The 22,082-nt window shown below is 44.5% G+C and overlaps 2 protein-coding genes across 2 annotated transcripts in view; one reads left to right on the top strand and one right to left on the bottom strand.

The window, feature by feature from the left end:
• Positions 1–22,082, bottom strand: part of RALGPS1 (Ral GEF with PH domain and SH3 binding motif 1) — a 1,636,862-nt gene that overhangs the window by 1,449,335 nt on the left and 165,445 nt on the right. The gene's annotated exons all lie outside the window — the stretch shown is intronic.
• LOC144754010 (uncharacterized) lies at positions 10,428–12,477 on the top strand. The gene has a single exon (XM_078641526.1). It carries the CDS (start codon positions 10,430–10,432, stop codon positions 11,261–11,263), a length of 834 nt encoding a protein of 277 aa, XP_078497652.1. The 5' UTR covers positions 10,428–10,429; the 3' UTR covers positions 11,264–12,477.

Here is a 22,082-nt window from a genome sequence, read left to right as displayed (position 1 = left end):
TTTTTTTAGGGCTTGTGCCCTGCCTTTGTAGCCCTCCTCGCTCACAGCGGGGGTGGTCCTCCCCCACTTCCAGTCTCCTCAGCTAGGAACCTGGGATTCAAATTTGACACTTCCCTCTCATGCAAGGCCCAGATAGGACAAGATTCTTCGTCCCGTTTTTGGAAAATGATGTGTCTGTGAAGATTCCTTCACCTCCTTCCGATGGATTGCGGGAAGACGATAGTTCATGCACTGATCACGTCCCAACTAGACGATGCCAACAGCCTATATTTGGGCCTCCCAGCCCACCTGATTAGAAAATTACAAAGGATCCAGAATGCGGCTGCCAGGCTCATCAGAAATGTTCCAGTCCGCCACCACATTTCCCCTCACCTCCACTGTCTGCACTGGCTGTCTGTCAACAGGAGGATTGAAATTAAGGCACTGACTGTCAGCTATAGAGCAGCAAGGGACACTGGCCCTATATACCTCAGGAAGAGACTCCAAAAATACCACCAGACGAGGGTCCTAAGGTCAAATCACCATGAATCACCATGAATGCTTGGCTATCCCACACTTTGCAAAAGTTACGCTTGGCGGACGCTCGTTCTCTGTCAGAACAACCTCTCTCTGGAACTCCATGCCCAAGCACATTTGGAAAGCAAAGTCAGAAACGGTATTTAGGAAATCTCTGAAAACCTGGCTTTTTGGCCTCCCCTAGCGCTAAATGACAGCCCTTCCCTGACTGACGCTACCAGCACGGGGACACCTCCGCTGGAGGTAGCCGAAAGCTCTACAAGCCTCAATAATCATAATAATAATAATAATACTCTTCCCAGCTATGCATTATTTTATTTTTTTCATTTTCAGCACACGAGGACCAAGTCCCCATGTCCTGTAATGGTGACAGCAGCACTTCTCTTCATGTTGCAACCAGCCAATCAGAGTGCGAGCTCCCATGGGATTCATGGGAGCTTCATGCTCCCATTGGAGCAAGGGCCTGTGGGAAAGAAAGCCCCCTTGGGCAATCAGATCGCTCTGTGTTTTGACGTTGGGTGCCCGCTGGAATCCTGCAGGACTCCCACGTACCCAAACTTTTCTATAATCTATAAATGTTCAACCTTCATTTCCCAAAAACTACTCAAAGGATTTACACCACATCACATAAAGCACATTTTCTGGCAAATGTAGTGTAATTCTGTTCACCCGTTTTGGCTGTAGTCCTGTTAAAAAAATGCTATGGAAATTGCATTAAGAAATGTCTTTTTGGGACCCCTTCTTTTTCTTTGCCCTCACTTGATGGACCACCCCAAAACCTTTCCAGGGAGGGGCTGCTGGATAATCTTTTTTGGAAAGTTTTGTGAAGTTTTGCCAAATGGCGCCAAAGTTATTAGCAAACCAAAAAGTCGATTCCTCGCCTAACTAGATCCTAATTATGACTACACGGTGGAGACCGCAGTTGGAATCGTGCGTCTGAGCCCCACTGAAGTCTGTCATATTACATTTTAGTGTGATAATACAGCCCTATTTTGTTATTAAGATGAGCACTCGGCTGGACAGCACAATCCTTGTGATTGTGTTTGACTGTTGAGTTTTGACCTCTTGCCTCCACATTACCTCACTGAGTAGCCGTTGATGCTGGCCCTCACTACATTGAGAGTCAAGTGCCAAAAGAGTGTACTTGAGCCAGTTTGCAGAGCCATAGTGAGGCAGACCCCAAGACACCCGCGGCCAATGACTTCAGCCACCACGGTTGATACCCAGAAGCCCGTGTGAGCCCTACAGACCCCCAAACAGGCTCTGACGCCCCACCTTTCAATGGCTTCCATATTGAGTGTGTTGACACCTCCTATTTTAGAATAGCCCATTGCACAGCCAATAAATCTACAGATCATTGATAAAGCCGGACCTTTCTGAAAAATGAAACTATGGAATACCACAGGCAGAACTGAAGTTTAATTCTTGCTAAAATCAGGCTCTTTTTCACAAGCACTTGGTTTATTGAAAATCTGAGACTAAAATGATGAAGGTGCTTCAGTGTATGGGAAATATATTACGCACGCCGAAATCTAATCATCAAAAAATCTACAAAAACAATTTTGTGCAATTTTGTTAGAAGTAATTTCTGAGATCTCCCACAGGTGAAATGTACTGCAGCTGGCACAGATCCCCCCTTCATGTAGGTGGTAATGATGTTCTGTTAACAGCAGTATGGAAATGGAAGGCTGCAGAGCTGAACGACTTCCAGATCCATCAGAGCAGTGTTATCAGGGGCACTAGCTCTTCTGTGATGCTGCCCTAGGTCTGAAGGAATTACAATAGAAGCAACAGTCAGGACTCTAAAACGTTATCCCATTTTTCCTTTTTAGGTCGACCCTGGGCAGCGTATGTGCTGCTCTACGAGGCATGCTGTATCCGAGTATAGACTTGAAGCTCTGCCCACTCTCCGCCCATATTTGTCATTGGCTTGTGTCATTGTCCTTCGTAAATGAGGGCTTCTGATTTGTTAATAGGCTTGTTAGTCCCTCCTTAATACCGCCTTGTCTACATTTGTAACCTCCCATGAGGGCTGGCCCTTTTACTTCGGTTGTTACATGGTATGTCTTATTTAGTCCGGAAGCACTATTTTCTTTAATGCATTTCTCCTACTGCAGGCACTGCATGCTTTCCTGCAACATTCAGCGCGCCATGCGCACTTTCAAGGGGTGCTTTTAAAAGCGCCCCATACAGTGCTCTCACTTTAACCCCTTCCATGCTCATGACGGAACGGTTCCGTCATGAGCTACGGTTGAGCTGTGCTCATGACGGAACCGTTCCGTCATGACCACGCCCGTTTCTATTAGGGCCCAGAACCGGAGGGGGAAACGCGGTCGCGCTGAAAAGGTTAATAGCGGCCGCTGATCTATCTGTCTAAAGAAAGGCGAGTGGCCCCTTAACGTGAAGGTGCAGCATGGGCACTTGTAAACAACAAGCATTTGCAATGCAATAGGGCTAGCATTTTAGAAACTTTGACCTATTGTAAATGACAATGCCTTTTAATATTGCAGGTTTTTTTAAACACGTAAATAAAAGGCATTGTCATTTATAATGCCAATAGCTCAAAATCTCGCAATTGTGAGACCTATTGCATTGCAAATACTTGTTATATGCTACTTACAGAGACTGTCGTCTTCTGAGCAATAAGAGCTGTGGCCGATTGATCCACTAAAGAATTGGTGCAAAGTTCAAATGGGAACTGCATATGCTACCAATGAGACCACCACATCATCAGGACTTAAGACGTACCAATGAAATCTCTCTCTAGTCTCAGACTTGCACTATATGTGGGTAGTGCAAAGGTAGGATTTCCAGATCACACAGCCAGGCCAAGAAATGCCCCAGGGCACCTTGGGCAAAATGTGAAGGAAGGTGAAAATAAATAAGAGAACAGAAGATGAAGAAGGATATGGAAGAAGAAGAAAAAAGCGAACCTGTCAACTTATGGCTGCAAAAGGAAATAGCCTGTGGGTGTCAGTGACTTGCACTACTCTGTATGTCTGTGTTTGTTTAGAGCAGCACTAAGGAATAACCTGAAGCCTACATCACCTCTTTGACCCATGTGCTTCATTTTAGCAGCTACTACCACAGGTGAAACTGTGGTTGGTGTTTTTGCTACCTGCTAGTGTTGTGGACAATGTGCCTTGATGATACAACTCTGGCCCAGGGTTACGTCTTCGCATCTTGTTGTTTTGGAGTCCTAGCGTTCTCGCCTTCATGTTCCATGTTGAATTATTTTTTAAGGGTATCACAAATTGGGCTACTTAGCATGTTTTTGCATATTTCAAGAATTGTATGCGTCAAAAGAACAAGAAGGAGCAAAGAAAAAAAGAAACACTAACTAGAAGCCACACTGATAAGGCCAGTACCATGCAAGATGCCCTTCACCTAGGAATCCCACCTAGGACATCCACCTAGCTGGACCCTAAAAGGTAGGGTCCAGTTTGCTTTGCACTGTCACAGAGTAAAACACATTTTAGCACCTGGAGAGATGCAAAGCTATGTGCAGAATTAAGAGGCTTTGTTTGCCAGAGAGGAACCCACCAGATCAAGGGGCATAGATGGGTGACCACACGGCTGGTGAGGTAGCCTGCCTACGACAGACCCAAGACCTGCTGACCTTCAGGAGGATGCTCAAGACCTGGCTGTTCGATTAGTAGCGCCCCCCCATCCCACACCCCAGCGCCTTGAGAGCCTCGCGGGTATGTAGTGCGCTTCACAAAATGACTGATTGATTGATTGTGTGAACAAGATACCTGGTTTGGGCTGGGGGCGAGTCTGTAAGGCTACTGGGGTGACTGAGGATGAGAATTTGTGTAGGACAGTGTAACATTAATTATTGTGAGACTATCACCATCAGCACATTGGAAGGGGACGGGCAGGGAGGCTGCTCTATAATTTTCGCCGTGGGACTACAGTGGATCAGATGGATAAAGACAAGGAGAAAGGGGTGAATGAGAACAAAAGTGGAGTTTTGGATGCTGAGGAGGGCCAGAATAATGAAATAATAACAGAGTGTGCACAGGGGAGGAAGGGAATATATTAAGGGATTCAGATCAGAGGAAGCAACAATTAGGTAAAAGGCAAATAATAGCAAATGTGTGGAAAAGTCATTCAGACAAAAGTAAAAATAAGGCAGTGATTGCTCTTCCGCTAAGGCGGAAGAGCGTCGCCCCACTGCTTTCCGTAATGGAAATAAAGGAAAGTAGAATGATTCTTTTGTTCCTTCTGCAGTTTGGTGGGTGAAGTGGGTCTGCTCTGCTCTAGGAGCCAGGGAGTGGCACACTCATAAGTGCGCAATGACTGTTTGGCCGGGCCTATCGGGCGGGCCAAACAGTCATTGCGCACTTTGCATTTTCTTCATAAAGGCTGCATTAAAGCCTGCATAGAGAACATACCCAGGCCCCTATTCCATGGCAGAGCACCGAACCACGACGCTCAGACCAATCACAATGCTGCATTGCAGCATCGTCATTGATCAGGGGAGCCTGGGTGTGCTTCCTGCAGAGCAGAGGGGCGGCTCGGGGCGGCTCACCGCGTCCTCCCTTCCCGGGACCGTGCCAGCCGCCACTGAAATAAGGATGAGGATGGGAGTTGGCGAAATCAGAAAAGTGGTCATGGTGGTGGAGAATAGGGACAGTGGAGGCAAGACTTCAAAAATGAAAAGTGGACAGATAGAAAAATGGGAGCCAGTTGGCCATGGTAGGAAGGAGCCGTTTTTATAGCCCAGAGGAGAAAAGTGAAAAAGTACGAAGTGGGAAAGGGTCCACTGAGTGGAGAATATATGGGAAAAGCACAGAAAATCCAGAAGCTGAAGATCAGGGAATAAAGTGCCAGGAGCACTAGTACAAAGAGTGTAGCTCAAAGTGAGGTGCAAGGAACAAGAAGTAGAGTAGTAAGGGAGGGGAGTTCAACGACAAAGGGACAGGTCAGGCAGCAAGAGACTGACCAGCAGAACAAGTCCAACGAGGAATAGGACAGAAGGGAGAGGATGTATTAGAGACTGCTGCTACAACTGCTAGAGGGGAAAAAGGATAGCAAGAAAGGAAGAAAATAGGATACGTCAGAGAGGACAAGGGTGGGAGGTATACCTAAATCCGAACATTTTGGGAAGGAGGCTGTGCTCAACGTAAACATGCAAAATGAGCAGCAATGGAGGCCGCCCTGTTTGGGTTGGATACTGTTGATGGTGCAAAGATGCATCCAATTTACAAAAACTGCAACTCCAAATAATATGTATGTTTGAAAGTTTATGTGATTCTTCAAAACACAAAATAAAATTGACCTTAAGTAGACCAATGAATGCAGCCAAAAACGTACAAGTTCAGTGTTTACACACGTCTTACTTGGTATAACTGTGGTTGAAATTAACACATTAGACTACAATCAATTTACAAAAATTGGATTTTAACAATGTATATTTTACAGAAGTTTATACAAATGTTATATTATGTTAATGTGGTGCGGTCAAACTTTTGGAGTGGTGCACATCTCGGTATTGAGACAAGTGGTAGTCAATTAGTCAATGAGTCTTATGATATTAAAGTCTTGAATAATCCTTTATTTTCAAAAAATTGCCAGCCAACGCGTTTCGTTCATGAAAATGAACTTCTTCAGGGCATAAGTCCACGTTCCCTGGTGAGGAAACGGAGGTGTAGGGTGGTAGTCCGAGCTGCACGGGCTGTCCACTTCAATGGTAAGAATGATTCTTACCATAGAAGCGAACAGCTCTTCACACCGCCCTGTTGACAGATACAGCGCACACCGGCCCTTACCACCGTGGCCCGTGCAGCTCGGACTACCACCCTACACTTCCGTTTCCTCACCAGGGAACGTGGACTTATGCCCTGAAGAAGTTCATTTTCATGAACTAAACGCGTTGGCTGGCAATTTTTTTAAAATAAAGGATTATTCAAGACTTTAATATCATAAGACTCATTGACTACCACTTGTCTCAATACCGAGCGGTGCACCACTCCAAAAGTTTGACTTCTTCATTTGTCTGCACAGCAGTTGCCACTCAACGACGGCAATTGCAAGTAGTTTAGTGCACACTCAACCAGATTGACTATTTGCAATACATAACAAGGGAACACCACAGGAAAGTGCGGTCACTGTGTCCGCCGTTGTTTGGAACTATAATCTGCACTATGTCACTATGGTAACTCATTGCTATGATGTAGCCACAGTTATGATGTACCCACTGTTGCTACATCATAAAGGCCGTCCAGGCCAGGATGACAAGAAGGAAGCCTGTCACTGCAGCGCTGTTTGTCTGTTTTGACTGAAAGCAAAAAGCCCAGCATCAGGAGGAGGAAAGGCATGAAAGGTGGTGGAAGGTAGTTGAGGATGGCAGCTAAGGTATTTTTCTTACATTAGGGTCAGGGAGGAGAGGCCAATTTAAGTATGGCTCCCCTATTACTCCTCTGACCGTGTGTAGCAGTTATAAGCGGGGCACATATTTTTGGGGGGCATACATATCATGAAATTAAAGATGAGTATCTGTGAATTACACGGACGTTTTTAACCTCAGTGATAACTCGCAGTTACCCATCTATAATGTTATCAACAACGGAGGCAACTGTAAGGCAGAATTTATAGACGCACCGTATGGAACTTATTATGGCTCCACAACAAGGGTGACTTCAGAGGATTAGGAATTGACATAAGACATGCACGATTTGGTGAGGAGATTTAAATGTGAATCTTACATTAAGTATCTTGACCATTGGATAATTTATTTTCAAAACTCATACCTTCAGAGACAAATACAGTGTGAACTATATCGCCAGTGAGCCTTGAGGAAGCCCTGGTAAGGTGAAACGCGTGTCAGCTGTGGAACATTGTGTTATACAAAGGAATAAAATCTGATTGATCTACACTACGTGATATTTATTGATTGGGAACACTATAATACAAGAACATTCATTGCAGAAGAGTGCTGATTGCACGGAGGATGAGAGTAGCTCAAACATGATGTGCTCTGGTGTTTTTTGTTAAAGTTACATCTATAATTTTATATCTGTCATGCATGGCTTCTATCGGAAGTCATTATCGTCAACAACAGTTTCTAAATCTGGTAATTCACTGCTATTCTTATAGCACCACTTGATAGCAAAACTTTTTAACCACTATTGCTATGTCTTAAAGACTTTCAGGGCCAGGCTCACAGCACTTCCTGAGAGTGCAGCGCTGCTTGTCTGCTTTGACTGAAAGAAGGAAGGACAGTGGCAGAAGGGGGAAGGAAAGCAGGGAAGGAAGCAGGGTTAGTTAAGGGTGGCAGGTTAGGTATTCTTTTTACATTTGGGTCACTGAGGAGAGGCCAGGTTATGTTTGGCTCCCCCATTATTCCTCTAAGTATATATAGCAGTTGAAAGCAGGGGCAGATGGAGTTAGAGGCCATACATAACATAAAATTATAGATGAGTAAAAAGTGAGTTACGGGGATGGTTTACACCTCGGAATTCTGAGTGACTTCTTGACAACTTGAACTTCGTTCTCATTGTCTATTTGATGTCATTAAGAACCCCTCGTTGACCAACATTCACGGTTACCTTCTATAATTCTATATGTCATGCATGGCTTCCATGGGAAACCTCTGTTGTTAACACCAGATTCTATATCTGATAATTCACTACTATGACATCACAATAGTTGACAACAAAACTGGTGACCCACTCTTGCTGCTTCATAAAGGCCTTTCAGGCCAGGCTGACAGGTCTCCCTGGGAGCTGCTTGTCTGCTTTGACTGAAAGGAGGAAGCCCAGGGGCAGGAAGGGGAAGGAAAGCAGGGAAGGTAGTGGGGTTAGTTCAGAGTGGCAGGTAAGGTATTTTTTCCACCTTTGGGTCAGGGAGGAGAGACCATATTATGCATGGCTCCCAGACTACTTCTTTGTCAGTGCGCAGCAGTTGAATGCAGGGGCAAAACGTTTGGGTATTATTAAAGGGGCTTATAAAGCGCATGGTGACGCCACCAGGCGTATCCCCGCGCTGTGGAGAAGAATCAGGGTGTCTGAGGAAGAGAACTACAGGGTGAATAAATGGGTTTTTAGTAGTTTTCTAAAAGTGAGCTCATTATTCGCTAGCCTAATGTTGGAGAGGAGGGAGTTCCATTTGTTGGCTGCCAACGAGCGGAATGATCGACCTCCCATTCTCGCTTTTTTTATAAGAGGGATCTTGAGCAAGCCCATTCCCATGGAACGAAGGGATCTGTTAGGCTCATAGGGAACGGTGAGGTCAGCCAGAGATAATCCTATAGCACCAGAGAAGTGCTTTAAATAGGATTCTCTTCCTAATAGGCAACCAATGAAGGGTAGCTAAGGTAGGTTTAGAGGGCACTCTTCTAGCAAATCTCAGCACTAGTCGTGCTGCTGAGTTTTGTAGCACCTGCAGCCTCCTGATGTTTTTTTCCGAGGTACCTAGAAGGAGCACGTTGCCATAGTCCATTCGAGAGGTTACTAGGGCCTGAATCATGGTGCGCCTAGACTCCAGGGGAAGGAGGTAAAGGGTACGGTTGAGGGTTTTCATAACCCCAAAACATTTCCCTACCACTTTATGTACATGGCTGTCAAACGAAAGCTTCGTATCCACCCAGACACCTAAGTTCTTTGCTTCCCTACCAGGAGTGGGAAGGGGTCCCAGGCAGGGTGGCCACCAGTCTTTGGTCCAGCTAGTGTCCCTACCTCCTACTACTAAAACCTCCGTTTTAGAGCCGCTGAGTTTGAGGCAGTGTTTGGACATCCAATCTGCGAGATCGCTCATGCAGGTTTTAAAGTTTTCAGCCGCCACAGAGGGGGCCTGGGACAGGGAGATCAGCAGTTGAGTATCGTCGGCGTAAGAGACTAGCTCTACGCCATACGTTTGGACCACATCTGCCAGTGGAGCCATATACAAGTTGAACAGGGTGGGACTCAGGGCAGAGCCCTGAGGTACCCCCTGTTCTAAGGAAATGCTATCCGAGAGAAAGTTGCCTCTCTGAACCTGAAAGCATCTGTTGGTTAAGAAGGCTTTCAGCCACCCCAGTGCCTCCTTGGTGACTCCCGCTTTATTTAGACACTGTAGCAAGATGGAATGTGCTACAGTGTCAAAAGCGGCACTGAGGTCTAGCATAATAAGTGCCATGGTCTTACCCTCATCGGCTCCTTCCCGTAATGTTTCGGTCGCTCTGAGGAGAGCTGTCTCCGTAGAGTAGCCCGACCTAAAGCCAGACTGAGAGCTATGTAGGGCCTTATGGGATTCGAGGTGTGCCATAAGTTGAGAGTTGGCAATTTTTTCCGCAACTTTAGCTAAGTATGGTAATAAAGAGATCGGTCTTAGATTCTCAAGGATATCCTGGCTCACATTAGGTTTTTTCTTTATGGGAAGTACGATGACAGATTTCCAGTCCACAGGCAAACAGGCTGTGGCAAAGGAAACTTCAAGCACATGTCTGAAATAAGGCTCCAGAACCATTATACTAGCTCCTAATATTCTGGGGGGAGCAGGGTCCCGAGGGGAGCCAGATTTGATACTTTGGCAGGTTTTCATAAATGGTAGCCATACATAACAAAATATTATAGACTGGTAAAAAGTGAATTACTGGGATGTTTTTCACCTCAGGTTCTGAGTGACATCATAAACAACTCAAGCTTTGCCCTCATTATCTATTCGAGGTCACTCAGAACCCCTCTAATTCCATGTTTTTAAACATGAAAAAAGGTACAAAGTGTGAACAGGTGGGTCGCTGAATGTAACTAGAATAGTGCAGTTTCCATGGGGCTCACTAGATGGAACTGTGGTTGAAACAAACAAGACAGAATCTATTTAATGTACCACTCTGCAGCATTTAAAATGCAATGATACTGAAGCAATGCACACCAGATCCAGAAATCAAAAGATAACTTGTACTTTCTTGAAATATCTTTCACAGCTGACAATGGCAAGAAAACAAGAGCAGCCGAAACGTCACACGGTGAAGCTCCGGCAGAAGTACTGGGTGGATGAAACGAGCGAAGCAAAGGCACTGGAGCTTGGGGCGATCTGTACAGGAAAAGTCATCGACAATCTTCACTACTACGACACCAGCACATTTCAGCTGGCAGCCAATCAGATGTGGCTAAGTCAGAAGAACCAACAATGGCATTTAATAATAGGACCGGAGAATAGTGCGACACTCCAGGGTAGAAACTCCACCAAGGCAAAGGGATTCAACAACAGCAGGAACCGGAAACAGGGCACAGATGCACACAGAGAAGATAAGGCAAACGGAGAACTCAGGATCATCAGCCCTAGCACCAGCAAACATTCTACAGGAAAGAATGCCGCAGACAGTAAAAGGCGTCTTATCCATCTGCAAACCTCACAACCAGGTCAACATCTTGATGAGCAGCCAACCGACGAGCCTGTCGAGGCCCGCATCAGCAGCATGGATGCTGGTGGCACGTACAAGGAGATATCAAGTGATGAGGAGATAATTGAGTATTTGACGCTAGTTCTGCACACCAATCCGACAAGTAAGGCCGACGCAAGCCTAGACATGAACGGATTCTTACAAATGGCAGGAGTCCAACATTATGCTAGCTTTCATACAACTAGGGAGGCCACCTACCAACTCCAAGACGCATGCACCATCGCAATAGACGCCGACGAAGCATCCTCCCGCAAGGCTGGGGTCATCTCGCTGGATGTAGATGTCCTGGAGATTGCCAACGGGTTTGATGCAATAGAAAAGTTAGCGAATGAACTGGCCTTCCAGCCTCTACTGGAATAATTGAATGAAGAGAGCCGATCGCATTACAAGTCACAGCGTATCCATTCACTTAGGCTGTGAGACGGTGAGCGGCGGTATCAAGCTGAAATCAATGCCAAGAAATTGCTTTGCTTTGTGCAGGACTGTAAGTAATTCAAGGGAAATTGGATCCAGAGAGCACTCAAAGACATTTTCAATTTAAGGCTTGCGGTAAAAGAGTGGCGAACTGAAAATAGGGCATGGGCACCCGGCAGGAGGGCATTCAGACATCCTGAAGCATTGTCCAAAAGAACATCTTTTTAATCATAATCTTGGCTTATTTTTTGACTTCTACAACATGTTCTCATTTGCTAAAATGATCTTTTCTTGAGGTCAGGTGGGAATAACACGTTAGCCACAAACTCCGACAACATGTATTAAAGTGTATTACACTGATTGAGATGAAACACTGCTATTTTTTGTAGGATATTTACTGTAAGGATCCAGTTTTCACAACAGAACAGGGGGCACATCTGCTGTTCTGGCATCCACTTCCACAATGTGGACAGAAAGAGCATTGCAGGTATTAGATAGAGGGCAGTATAGAATGTAATCCACAAATACCTGATCTACCCACCGCATTTGTAGGGCCAATGGAATTATGTGACTTTGCAGCAAAGGCTTTTTCCACATAATTATGGATTTGCCACATTTTCCCCAGTCTATCCTCTGCTGCATAATCTGCACATTTTAACATGAAAATAAATTTGTTTCGAAATTACAACTTTGGGGAAATCGGGTCTACCCGGGATCTTTAATGACGGTATGGCCTCTAGATGGTCTGCTCAGGGCATCAATGTGCTGGGGGATCTTTACGGCGCATTAGGGTTCTTGGATTTCCACACATTAAAAGTACTGTATGACTTGCCAGAAACAATGAGATTCAAATATCTACAATTACACGATTTTTTGATACGGAAAAATAAAATCCTTGAAATTTCCGACTGTGATATTTGGAACTGCTTATATGCATCTAACAACAAGTCTATTATAAGCGAAGCTTATAGATGTCTTTGCACTTTCAAAACGGACGACTGTTCAAAACTAGCGGAGAAATGGAGTAACAAATTGGGTTTAAATATAACATCTAGTCAGATAGCTAATTCTTTCACTAAAATTAATAATGCAATGCTGTGCGATCTTCAAGTTTAACCACATCAGCGCGGCGCAGATTCCTGCGCTGTGCTGAATGTTCTAATGAGCCAACGGGCTCATGACGGAACGGTTCCGTCATGAGCACAGCTCAACCGACGCTCATGACGGAACCGTTCCATCATGAGCGTCGAAGGGGTTAAGGTTGCAACAGTTTAGAACTACCTGTATGCTGTATTATACTCCGGAAAGAATCTCCAAATGGTCCCTCAACAACATTTCTGGTGAACGTACTAAATGCCCTAAGTGCCAAGCTGTTGCAGCAGATTTGGCTCACATGTTGTTTTCTTGCCCAGTTTACACGCAATTCTGGGTGGAATTACAGAACGTTTTTGAAATTAAGGCGATTTCCTTACCACCTATTACTGCTTTAACAGTACTATTGGATATACATCTTGTTTCTGTGTTCCGGGCAGCACTAGTTACGATTCTCTTTTCCCGTGCAAAATTAACTTTAGCTAGAGCCTGGATTTCTAACATCGGAGACTGGTGGTCGTTAGTAAATGAAATCCATTCCATGGAATTTGCTTTGGCTAAACTCAGAGGGGTTCGGTCAATAAGAAAATTTAGAAACATTTGGGGTAACTTTATTCAATGAATTTTCTCTCTGTAATGGGTCATCAATTAATAACAAGACCCGCAACATTTCCATTGGTCTGTTTTGCTTCAAATTTGCTTTAAATCTGAATAATCTTTTTTTTTACTTGTGTCTGTGTGGAATATGGAAAAAAAAGTATGTTATGGAAATCATTGACTTTTATTTTGCAAAATGTTGACTTTTTGTACTGTATGGTATGTTCTCCTCATCAATTTGTTAATAAAAAAGAAAAAAAATGAAAAAAAGTTTGTTTCGAGCTCAAACGGATCAAACGTTACAAAAAATGCAGCAACATGTTGCTGCACAGTGGAAGGCCCTTTGCAAAGGTTGACTGATCTTATTTCCATTGCCTATTACTGTATTTGGATGTTGAACTGGTACTAATGAGATGAAGCCTTTGACTAGATAGTGTTAACCTGTATAAAAGTAGCAAAGTAAATGAGTAATACTCTCACAAAATGTGCTGCATTATACCCCATAATTTGGCTTTTTTATCACATAATTTAGCCAACCCTGTTGCATAATTTTGTTCTGCCATGCCACATAATTATAGTGGCCCTGCCCAAAAAAGAGAGCCAGGCATTGGGGACCAAGAGTTTATCTAAATGCCTGCCCAGCAGCCAATCAGAATGGTGTAAATTTACACCACTCTGATTGGCTGCGGGCAGCCATTCAGAATGGTGTAAATTTACACCACTCTGATTGGCTGCGGGCAGCCGTTCAGAATAACACTTGGTCAAAGAGACTTTGTAGGTTGTTCTGTAAGGTTGAATGACGGGCAATCAAAAATGCTGGTAAAACCTGTTCTTTTAGCAATTACATAAATCCTCCTATCAACTATTCAGAAGTCCCTCTGTTTCAGTACTAAATTTGTAAAGAAATTATGTGCCAGGGCCCTTGTCAGCAGTTCCCTGAAGCTTGCACCACCCATTGCCCCTGCACTGCCAGTGACAGTGCCAACACAACTACTAATCATCACACTTCTACAAGTGTGATACTTCAGACTCTTCTAGGCAGACCAAAGTTATAACAATGGCTTGGGCAGCAGATATTGGTCATTTTTAATGTATATTGATTTAATAAACAAGTGTTGTTGTGCTCATCTCTAAATTAGACTAACAGCACCACCATGTGGCAGACTGCCATATGTGCTGACAATTATGACACCAGAAACCACCAGCTCAAATTAAGCACTGCTTTGTTTCATCCATCGAAACAGCTGTGCGAAGCATGCAAACCACATAGATGCGTCAGTCCAAATATTGACTGATTTCCGTGTCCAGGCACTGAATCTGCCATTTTAATTTAGTCCACCTGGTGATCTCAGTAGATTTGCATAATAAAATCTGCTATGTAGACTGAAAGGTGTGAAATTCCTTCATTTCTACTTTTGTTAGTTAAAAAATGCAGTCACGCTTTCAAGGCATATGTCAGCTAGCACTGAGAAAGCTGTTGCCTTATGTGCAAGCAAAATAATTAACTGGTGACTAACTATGTATAACTGCAAACAATGACCACAAGCATCTTCCATAAAATGGCATAATTAAACCACCAACTCCTAAGACACATTCAGCAATTACCACCAATACCACCGTCCTCCGGGCACTGATTTACATCAGCACTGCGTGAGGCGTGAACAAATATGGAGGTGCCGAACACTTACATACAACTTGGGGACCCAGCTAGGTGCTGGTTACCTTGCACCTAATGAAGGTGAATCTTTGCCTGCTTAGCAAACAAATACTGTTAGCACTAGGAAACCTTGCTGTTACTGATACTTCATGGATCACTTGATTGAAGGTTTAATGTGCCTAAGCCACTATTAAAATTAATAGAGCAATAGTTGCAGAACAAAGTTGTCAATATGTTGATAATATGTTTTATGTTTATTTTACAGTTTTTATATTGGATTTTAGGTGTATAATATATATAATACAAATTGCAATTTATCATCTGCTTCATGGTTTTGTAAATGTCAAAAGATAATAGATAAATAAAATTCAACAAATGAATTAAAGTCCTTTCTTTTCAGGATACACAATTATTCCACTGGTAAAGTGCCCTGGAAGCAATGAGAGATCCCTGCCTCCATGATGCCAGTGACCTTGATAAAAACTAATGACCTGAAAATAAAGTGACAGATTCTACAGGCTCTGTTGTCTGCTCACTGTCCTCCACACCCATACTATAAGATTTGAGTACAGAGATACTAAAGGAACAGGTAGAGAATTATCAAGAAACCTCAAACATTTCAGCTTTTAGAAGAAATAACCCCACCATCTACCTCGCTTAAGTATCTGTTTGCAAATTTCTCTTCTTATCTCTCCCCAATATTGTGTGTCATAATTCCATACAGCTTTAGGAGAGACTTCAATATCTCCTTGACATCCTGTAGCTCATCAAGCGACTCCTTACATTTCAATGCATGGTATTATGCAACGCGTATTTAGAAGCAAGCTATGGATCAGGCATAGATGTCTATCCTGAGAATCAGCACCATCACATGATAAATTCATTATTAAAGAAAAATAGGAAATAAAAACTAAAAATCACAGTAATGTTCATCTTGAACCTCTTTCTTGTCCTAGACAGAAAGGAAAGCCCGACGAGTGTGGGTGCAGGGGGTAGGGCTTCAATTCACCACGAGGCACAGAGAAATCCCTCTTTTATTGGCAACCTTGTCCTAAATGATTACCTGTCAATCATGCTCCCTCACACTCAGCAGTTTGTCAGCAGCCCGAATCCAAAGATTGCCTGAAGGTGCAGATACCCTAAAGGCACTTCAAGCTAGCCCTCTTCCAGCGTAGCGATTGTGCACCACTAGTCTGCGTTGAGGAACTAATCTTCTCCCTGGTGATTCACGCGTTGGGCCACTCGGTCTAACATCTTTATCAAACCACTGCATCTAGTCTCAAAAAAAGACTAAGGGCCTGCTTACGATCTTTGTGGATAGGATACTCCGTCACACACGTGACGGGCATCTATCCTCCAAATTACAGCTCCATTTTGTCCTATGGAACTTGTAATACAGTGGATGGAATATCTGTCACCCACATTACGGGCATCCATCCTCCAAACTACAATTCCATTATATCCTACGGAACTTGTAATACAGTGGACAGGATATCCGTCACATTTGTGATAGAGTATCCAATCCGCCAGGACCATAATCAGGCACTAATATTTCAACGCAATGCACAGATCTACAACCCCCTAAGTCATGACATCTCAGTACATAAAGGTCTGTATATATTTTGCCTCTGGGGCGCAACGGGCATTTGCACCCCCGTGGTACAACTGTATTACAAAAAGGGCCTCAGACTCTTGCACGACCCCTTCTGAAATACGGATAGCATTGGTGCACGTGACGAGCCAGCGATATAACACCTTAATTTGTGTGGGGGCAGGGCCCCATGCAAATGAGGGAATCTCTTTGCCGTATTACTGACGTGGACGCATAGGCAAATATGCCTTTAGGAGGCGCACTGAAAGTGCATTACAAAAAGATAGTGCACTTTTAAGTGCACTTCCTAAGGTAGCCTGCTGGGGGGGGGGGAGAAAACCCTCAGACATCCCCCTTCAAGGTGGGTGCAGTCACTCACTGCACCTGCCTGCAAGGGATCTCCAATCGCCCTTGAAACTGCAGGTTGGTTGCCGTCTGCACAGTGAAACACGGTGCACCTTTTAAACAGTTTCTCCATATTTCGCTTGAATGCGCGGCCCTGATTGCAGCACAGGTTGCGGCTGCCCCGGGGGTAGCGCATTCAACATTGTAGGGAAAATTTACCCTGTTTGCACACGGCACACCTGTTTGAAGGGGTGCCGTGGCACAAACAGGAAAAGTGTGCCCTATGTGTCACATGCTCCAGGTCTGTTATCATTCCTAAGCAGGTGGCACTCGGTTCGCAATCCGGCAGCCTACCCTACAGACCAGTCATCTACACATGAATCAATGCTTCCAAGCCTGGGCTACATGAAGATTTCATATATGAGCACATTTTCACATGGTTCCCATTTCACTCATTAGCATGTAAGTATAATGATCCTATCACAAACATTAGTACTGGTAGCAACTGAGCTTTTGTACATGAGGGAGACATTTGCTTAGATAACTGTCGCAAGTGCCCTGATACCGAGTTGCACCAGTAACTTGTGAGAATTTTGGATGCAAATTCACAGCCCGCTAAGCTTCATCTCAAAAGAGGCTTATGAGGTTCATCTAGTTTGGCTCGCAAACAAAATGTTCGCCGAAGTCCTGATTTTCATGTGATAGTCCAACTCATTTAGGGCCAGATGTACGACCTGACAAACAGTGCCTCGCAAATTGCGTCGCATTTGCAACTCACAATTTGCAAGGGACGATTTGCCATGTACAACAGTGTGTTTAACACTGTTATCAATTCCCAATGGAGTCGTAAATTGCGAGCCTCATGAATATTAATGGGCCTGACGCAATTTGCGACCCCATTGGGAATGGATGGCCCTCCCAGGGATGGTGGCCTGCTGGGCTCAGCAGTCCTCCATGTCTGGGATTGCCTTTCAATAAAGTATATATTTTTTTTTAAATGCATCCTGTTTTCCTTAAAGGAAAACGGGATGCATTAAAAAAATAAAAATGAAACGTTTTCGTTTCATTTTTTAAGGGCAGGTAGTGGTCCCTGGGACCCCTTCCAATTTGGGACTGCATTACCACCCTCTTGAAGAGGGTGGTAATTTGCGAGTGTTTTGCGACCGCAATTGCAGTCACAAAACATTCATACATGGGGTTACGGTCGCTGTTAGGAAGGGAACACCCCTTCCTAATAGTGACTCGCAATTCCCAAATAGCGAGTCGCAAATAAATAGTGACTCGCTATTTAGGAATTGTACATAGCCCTTTCACATTTTGCATGTCGCAAACCCGTTTGCGCATGCAAAATAGGGTCGTACATCTGGCCCCTAGTACTTTGTGACCTTTACATATCCTCTGCAGTTTGGGTGAGAACCATGCAAAGTTTAACCACACAATCTTCCATGACTGAAAACCCTAGACTTGGAATCGCCTCCGACTGGATCAAAGTAAGACAGAGTTCCTATTGTTGGTTACTAGCGCTCACTCAGGCAGGTCACATTTTAGACCTGATTTTCACAAGCCAACAGTCTGTTTTAGTTTGTCAGCTGTGGCTTTAGCCTGGCCCTCCCACCTCTTCACTCTTTTTAGTCGGATTGATAATAGTGTGCAGGAGGTTAGGCCTAAAACTACTAGTATAATTCATAAATGGGGTAAGATCAGTGCTTTAAATGGGCCGGTACTGTCCGGTACGGAGTACCTGCACTTTTTTATTTTGAGAGGGAGAGTACCGGCACTTCTCAAGAGAAATGCAATACCTTTAATTGGAGAGTACCGGCACTTCTCAAGAGAAATGCAATACCTTTAATTGGAGAGTACCGGCACTTCTCAGAAACAAGCAAGTACTCTGGTACAGAGTACCTGCACTTCTAATTTGCCATTTCAATCACTGGGTAAGAAGAAATTCACAACATAGTTAATATATTAACTGGATCGGTCCCTATTTATTTATACATTTATTTATAAAGTTTTATATAGCGTTATTCAGACCTATTGAAGCAGAAGGGGGCTCAATAAATTAGCAGCTACCCTCATCAATGGATCTCTGAGCCCCTCCTAAATCACTCCCACCGTAAAGGTACGGTAACTCTGCTCCCTTACTTTGCATAACTTTAGCAATAGAAAAACAGATTTGCAAAAACCAGGGGAATGGACGAAAAAGCTATGCACCAAAATAAGAAGAACAGACGAAAATTGATGCTGCCAACAATAAGCCACAATAATTTTTTCAAATAGCTAAATTGTTCTTAAAAACTACAGCATGTAACATGGATATGACATCCTCACTAGAACTTTGTGAGAGACTTTCCTACTTTTTCGAAAAAAATAGTTTATTGACAGAATGCCTCCTGGTTTAAAATGGGATCAGCTTAGGTGTTTCAATGCCCTACTTTCAAGGCTCAAACACATTACCCTACAGCAATCCTAACAAGCTGTTCTTGGCTGTAAATCAGGCTCGCCTGATGACCCATGCCCACCTGGGGTATTAATCAAAGCAGTACACTTAATTAATTCAGTGATTAATATTCTATTTATCACCTCTCTGGACACAGCACTATCTCCAGGAATCTGGAAGAAAGAGCTCTTTTTAGAAAAGCCATCTGCGGCCCCTGTTACTTTATCTAATTTTAGACCAATTTCCATGCTCCCAGCACTGCCTAAAATGCTAACTCATTAATATGCATTTCTTGCTCTACCTGGAGCAAACAGCCCTTCTACATCCGTCCCAATCAGGCTTCTAGCCATCACACAGTACAGAAATACTGCTGTTAGATGTTACTAGTTATATTAAAGTTTTGCTTGGTCACAATGCCATATTGGTTATTTCCGAGTTATTGTCAGTGTTGGAAAAAGGATCCCAGACCTGACTTTTGCAGCGTTCAGCTGATATGGGAATCTGTGATCGAGAACAGGCAGTGTCAGCCTCCAGTCTTAGCTCTGGAAGCAAGACACTTAAAGACGTGGGCCTCATTTATGGACACCTCTGCGTCAAAATCTTGCGCCTGCCTCACAGCAGGCGTAAGACTGACGCAGGCACCCCATGTGAAAGGACGCATTGCAGGAGTTGCGTCACTTTTGTGACACACTTCAGCAATGCGTCACTTTTGCGCTTACAGATACGTCAGAAATACTGACGTATCTGTAACTCCTTGCGACATGATGCGTCATACATTAAATATGAAGCATCAGGTATGTCGCAAGGAGTGCGCACTGAGAAGTGACGCATCGCTGCTTTCATGCAACGATGCGTAATTTCTCATAAATGAGGCCCGTGGTTTCTTATGGATCCTCGTTGCGCCCCACTATATTCAATTAATATATATGGCCCCCATGGCAACATTAATAGAGTTGTTTGAATTCAAAGTCTTTTCTTGAGCTGATGAGACACAATCAATCCTCCCCATTGACAAAACTCTCTTGGCGCAGGGGAAATATTTAAAGTCCGCGTCTCTACGGTGCAAGTGTGGATGAAGCGGGTTACCTAAAGTGTAACTTGAACAATCCAAAATCCTGCTTTTAGGAACCGCCAATGAGGTTCAAGCAATATAGAATCTGAATGTTGGCCAAAGGGGTGAGAAACTCCACCCCCTCCACCAAGTTTCGGTGGCTAGAAACTTGAGAGTAAAATGTGGCAACGTTTTCTCCTTTTGCTCACAAGTTCTTTCCATTATGGGTCTTTGTTTCTCACTTTTACGCTCACTAAAGAAACTCCTTGATTTACTTCCACTGGAATCCTTGGAAATTGTTCTCCATGCATTAATTACTTCAGCGTTGGACTTCACCAATAATTGTCCCACATACTTGATGATTTGGCTGCAGGGGTTGCAGAATGCAGCAGCGAGATTAGTTCTTAGAATACCGCACCAGTCCTTCATTTCTTACCATTGAAAACATCTGCACTGGCTGCCAGTACACAAGCGCATTCTATTTAAGTCACTAGTACTGGCTGGGTTAGATTGGGATTAAAAATCGGCCCGGGCACGCTAAAAACAAAGTGGCCCACATTTGCATATTGCCTTTCCGCAAAACATTGCTTCGGCAAAAGTTTACAAACAAAGGGGCGGGGGGTTTTAAAAAAATGCACGGATTAGTATATACTGGTGAATCACACCTCAAAACAAGGGAGGCCACTTTTGCTCAGGCCCCCTGCCCCGCTCAATATGCATATATTAATGGGCCGGCCCAGCATGAGAAAGGGAGTGACACCTCTGCCCGTTGATAAAAAGGGAGGTAATGGACGCCCATCACCCCAGAAAGGCCACTCAGGCACCCACTGGGCTGCTGGCGGCATCGAACAACACAGAAACCGCCCAAATCTGCCCCCAGGCTGCTCTAAAAAGCAGCCCACAGCTGGAACAGGACACTGGACCCTCGGGCATTGCCCGAGTGCCCGCGTTACCAATCCAACGCTGAGTACTGGACCACATAGTATTTCATGACGCAAGAAGGTCACAACACTGGCCACCATCACCAGAAGGACATTTGAGATCTTGGGTCTCACAAAGCCTTCAAGATGACCTCTCACAGCCCTGCCAAGTACCACTCATCAGGAGTTAGACTAACGCATTTAAGTGGGGTGCTCCGCATCACCCCACTGAAAATGTAGAGTTCTACTAGTGCCTCCTCAGCTATCAAGCTGGAGGCTCTAAGCACAACTGTGTAAAACTGTGCAAATTAGTGGCAACTGAGGGTGAGCTAGCTCTGTACATTGTGTTCACCAGACACTGCGGCATTCAACACTGACGTCATGAGTCAACCTGATTTTGCCCAATGACTACTGCCGAAACAAAGAGGATATATACTCACATCACACAGACCAGCCTATAGGTGGGCCATCAGTGGTGCAGGAGCGGGGGCACTACAGTGCACAGTTTCAAACACCACAGGGTAATGGAGGCTGCCTCAGTTGAGAGCCTGCACTGCAGTGAGTGGCAGTATTTGTAAGCGTGATCATGATCACTTTAATAACATTTATGCGTTTTATTTCAGGTGGTATGTCGTGATTATATTACAAGTGACGGCGTCGGTGGCTGAATCCACTTACAATCGCTGGGGGTGCGGTGCCTCCCTGCTGGTATATGCTGGCGGGGAGTGAGTCACGGGCCGGCAGTGTTGCGCGTGCCCTAAAGAGAAGGCGGACGGATAACATATACCTACTCTATTTTTCTGTACGTAGCTCTCTGCAGGCCTCTCTGTGTGTTAACACCTGCCTGCAGTGTTTCACTGACTGTCTAAGTTAATTGCTAAGTGCAGGAGAAGCGGTAGGAGGATTACCGTAACCCGTCCTATGAACAACTCCAGTCAAGGAATCTGCCAGGCAGGGCTGGACTGGCCATAGCGGACACCGGGCATTTCCCTGATGGATTGGAAGGGTGTGGGCCAGTTGTGGACCCCTGGAGGCCGGTTTTGTGCTGCAATATCGTCCACCTGAACAAAAGCGG

The sequence above is a fragment of the Lissotriton helveticus genome, chromosome 5_1 (assembly GCF_964261635.1).
Source record: "Lissotriton helveticus chromosome 5_1, aLisHel1.1, whole genome shotgun sequence".
In the NCBI taxonomy this organism is placed as follows: Eukaryota; Metazoa; Chordata; class Amphibia; order Caudata; family Salamandridae; genus Lissotriton; species Lissotriton helveticus.
This window is presented reverse-complemented; position numbering and strand designations above follow the sequence as displayed.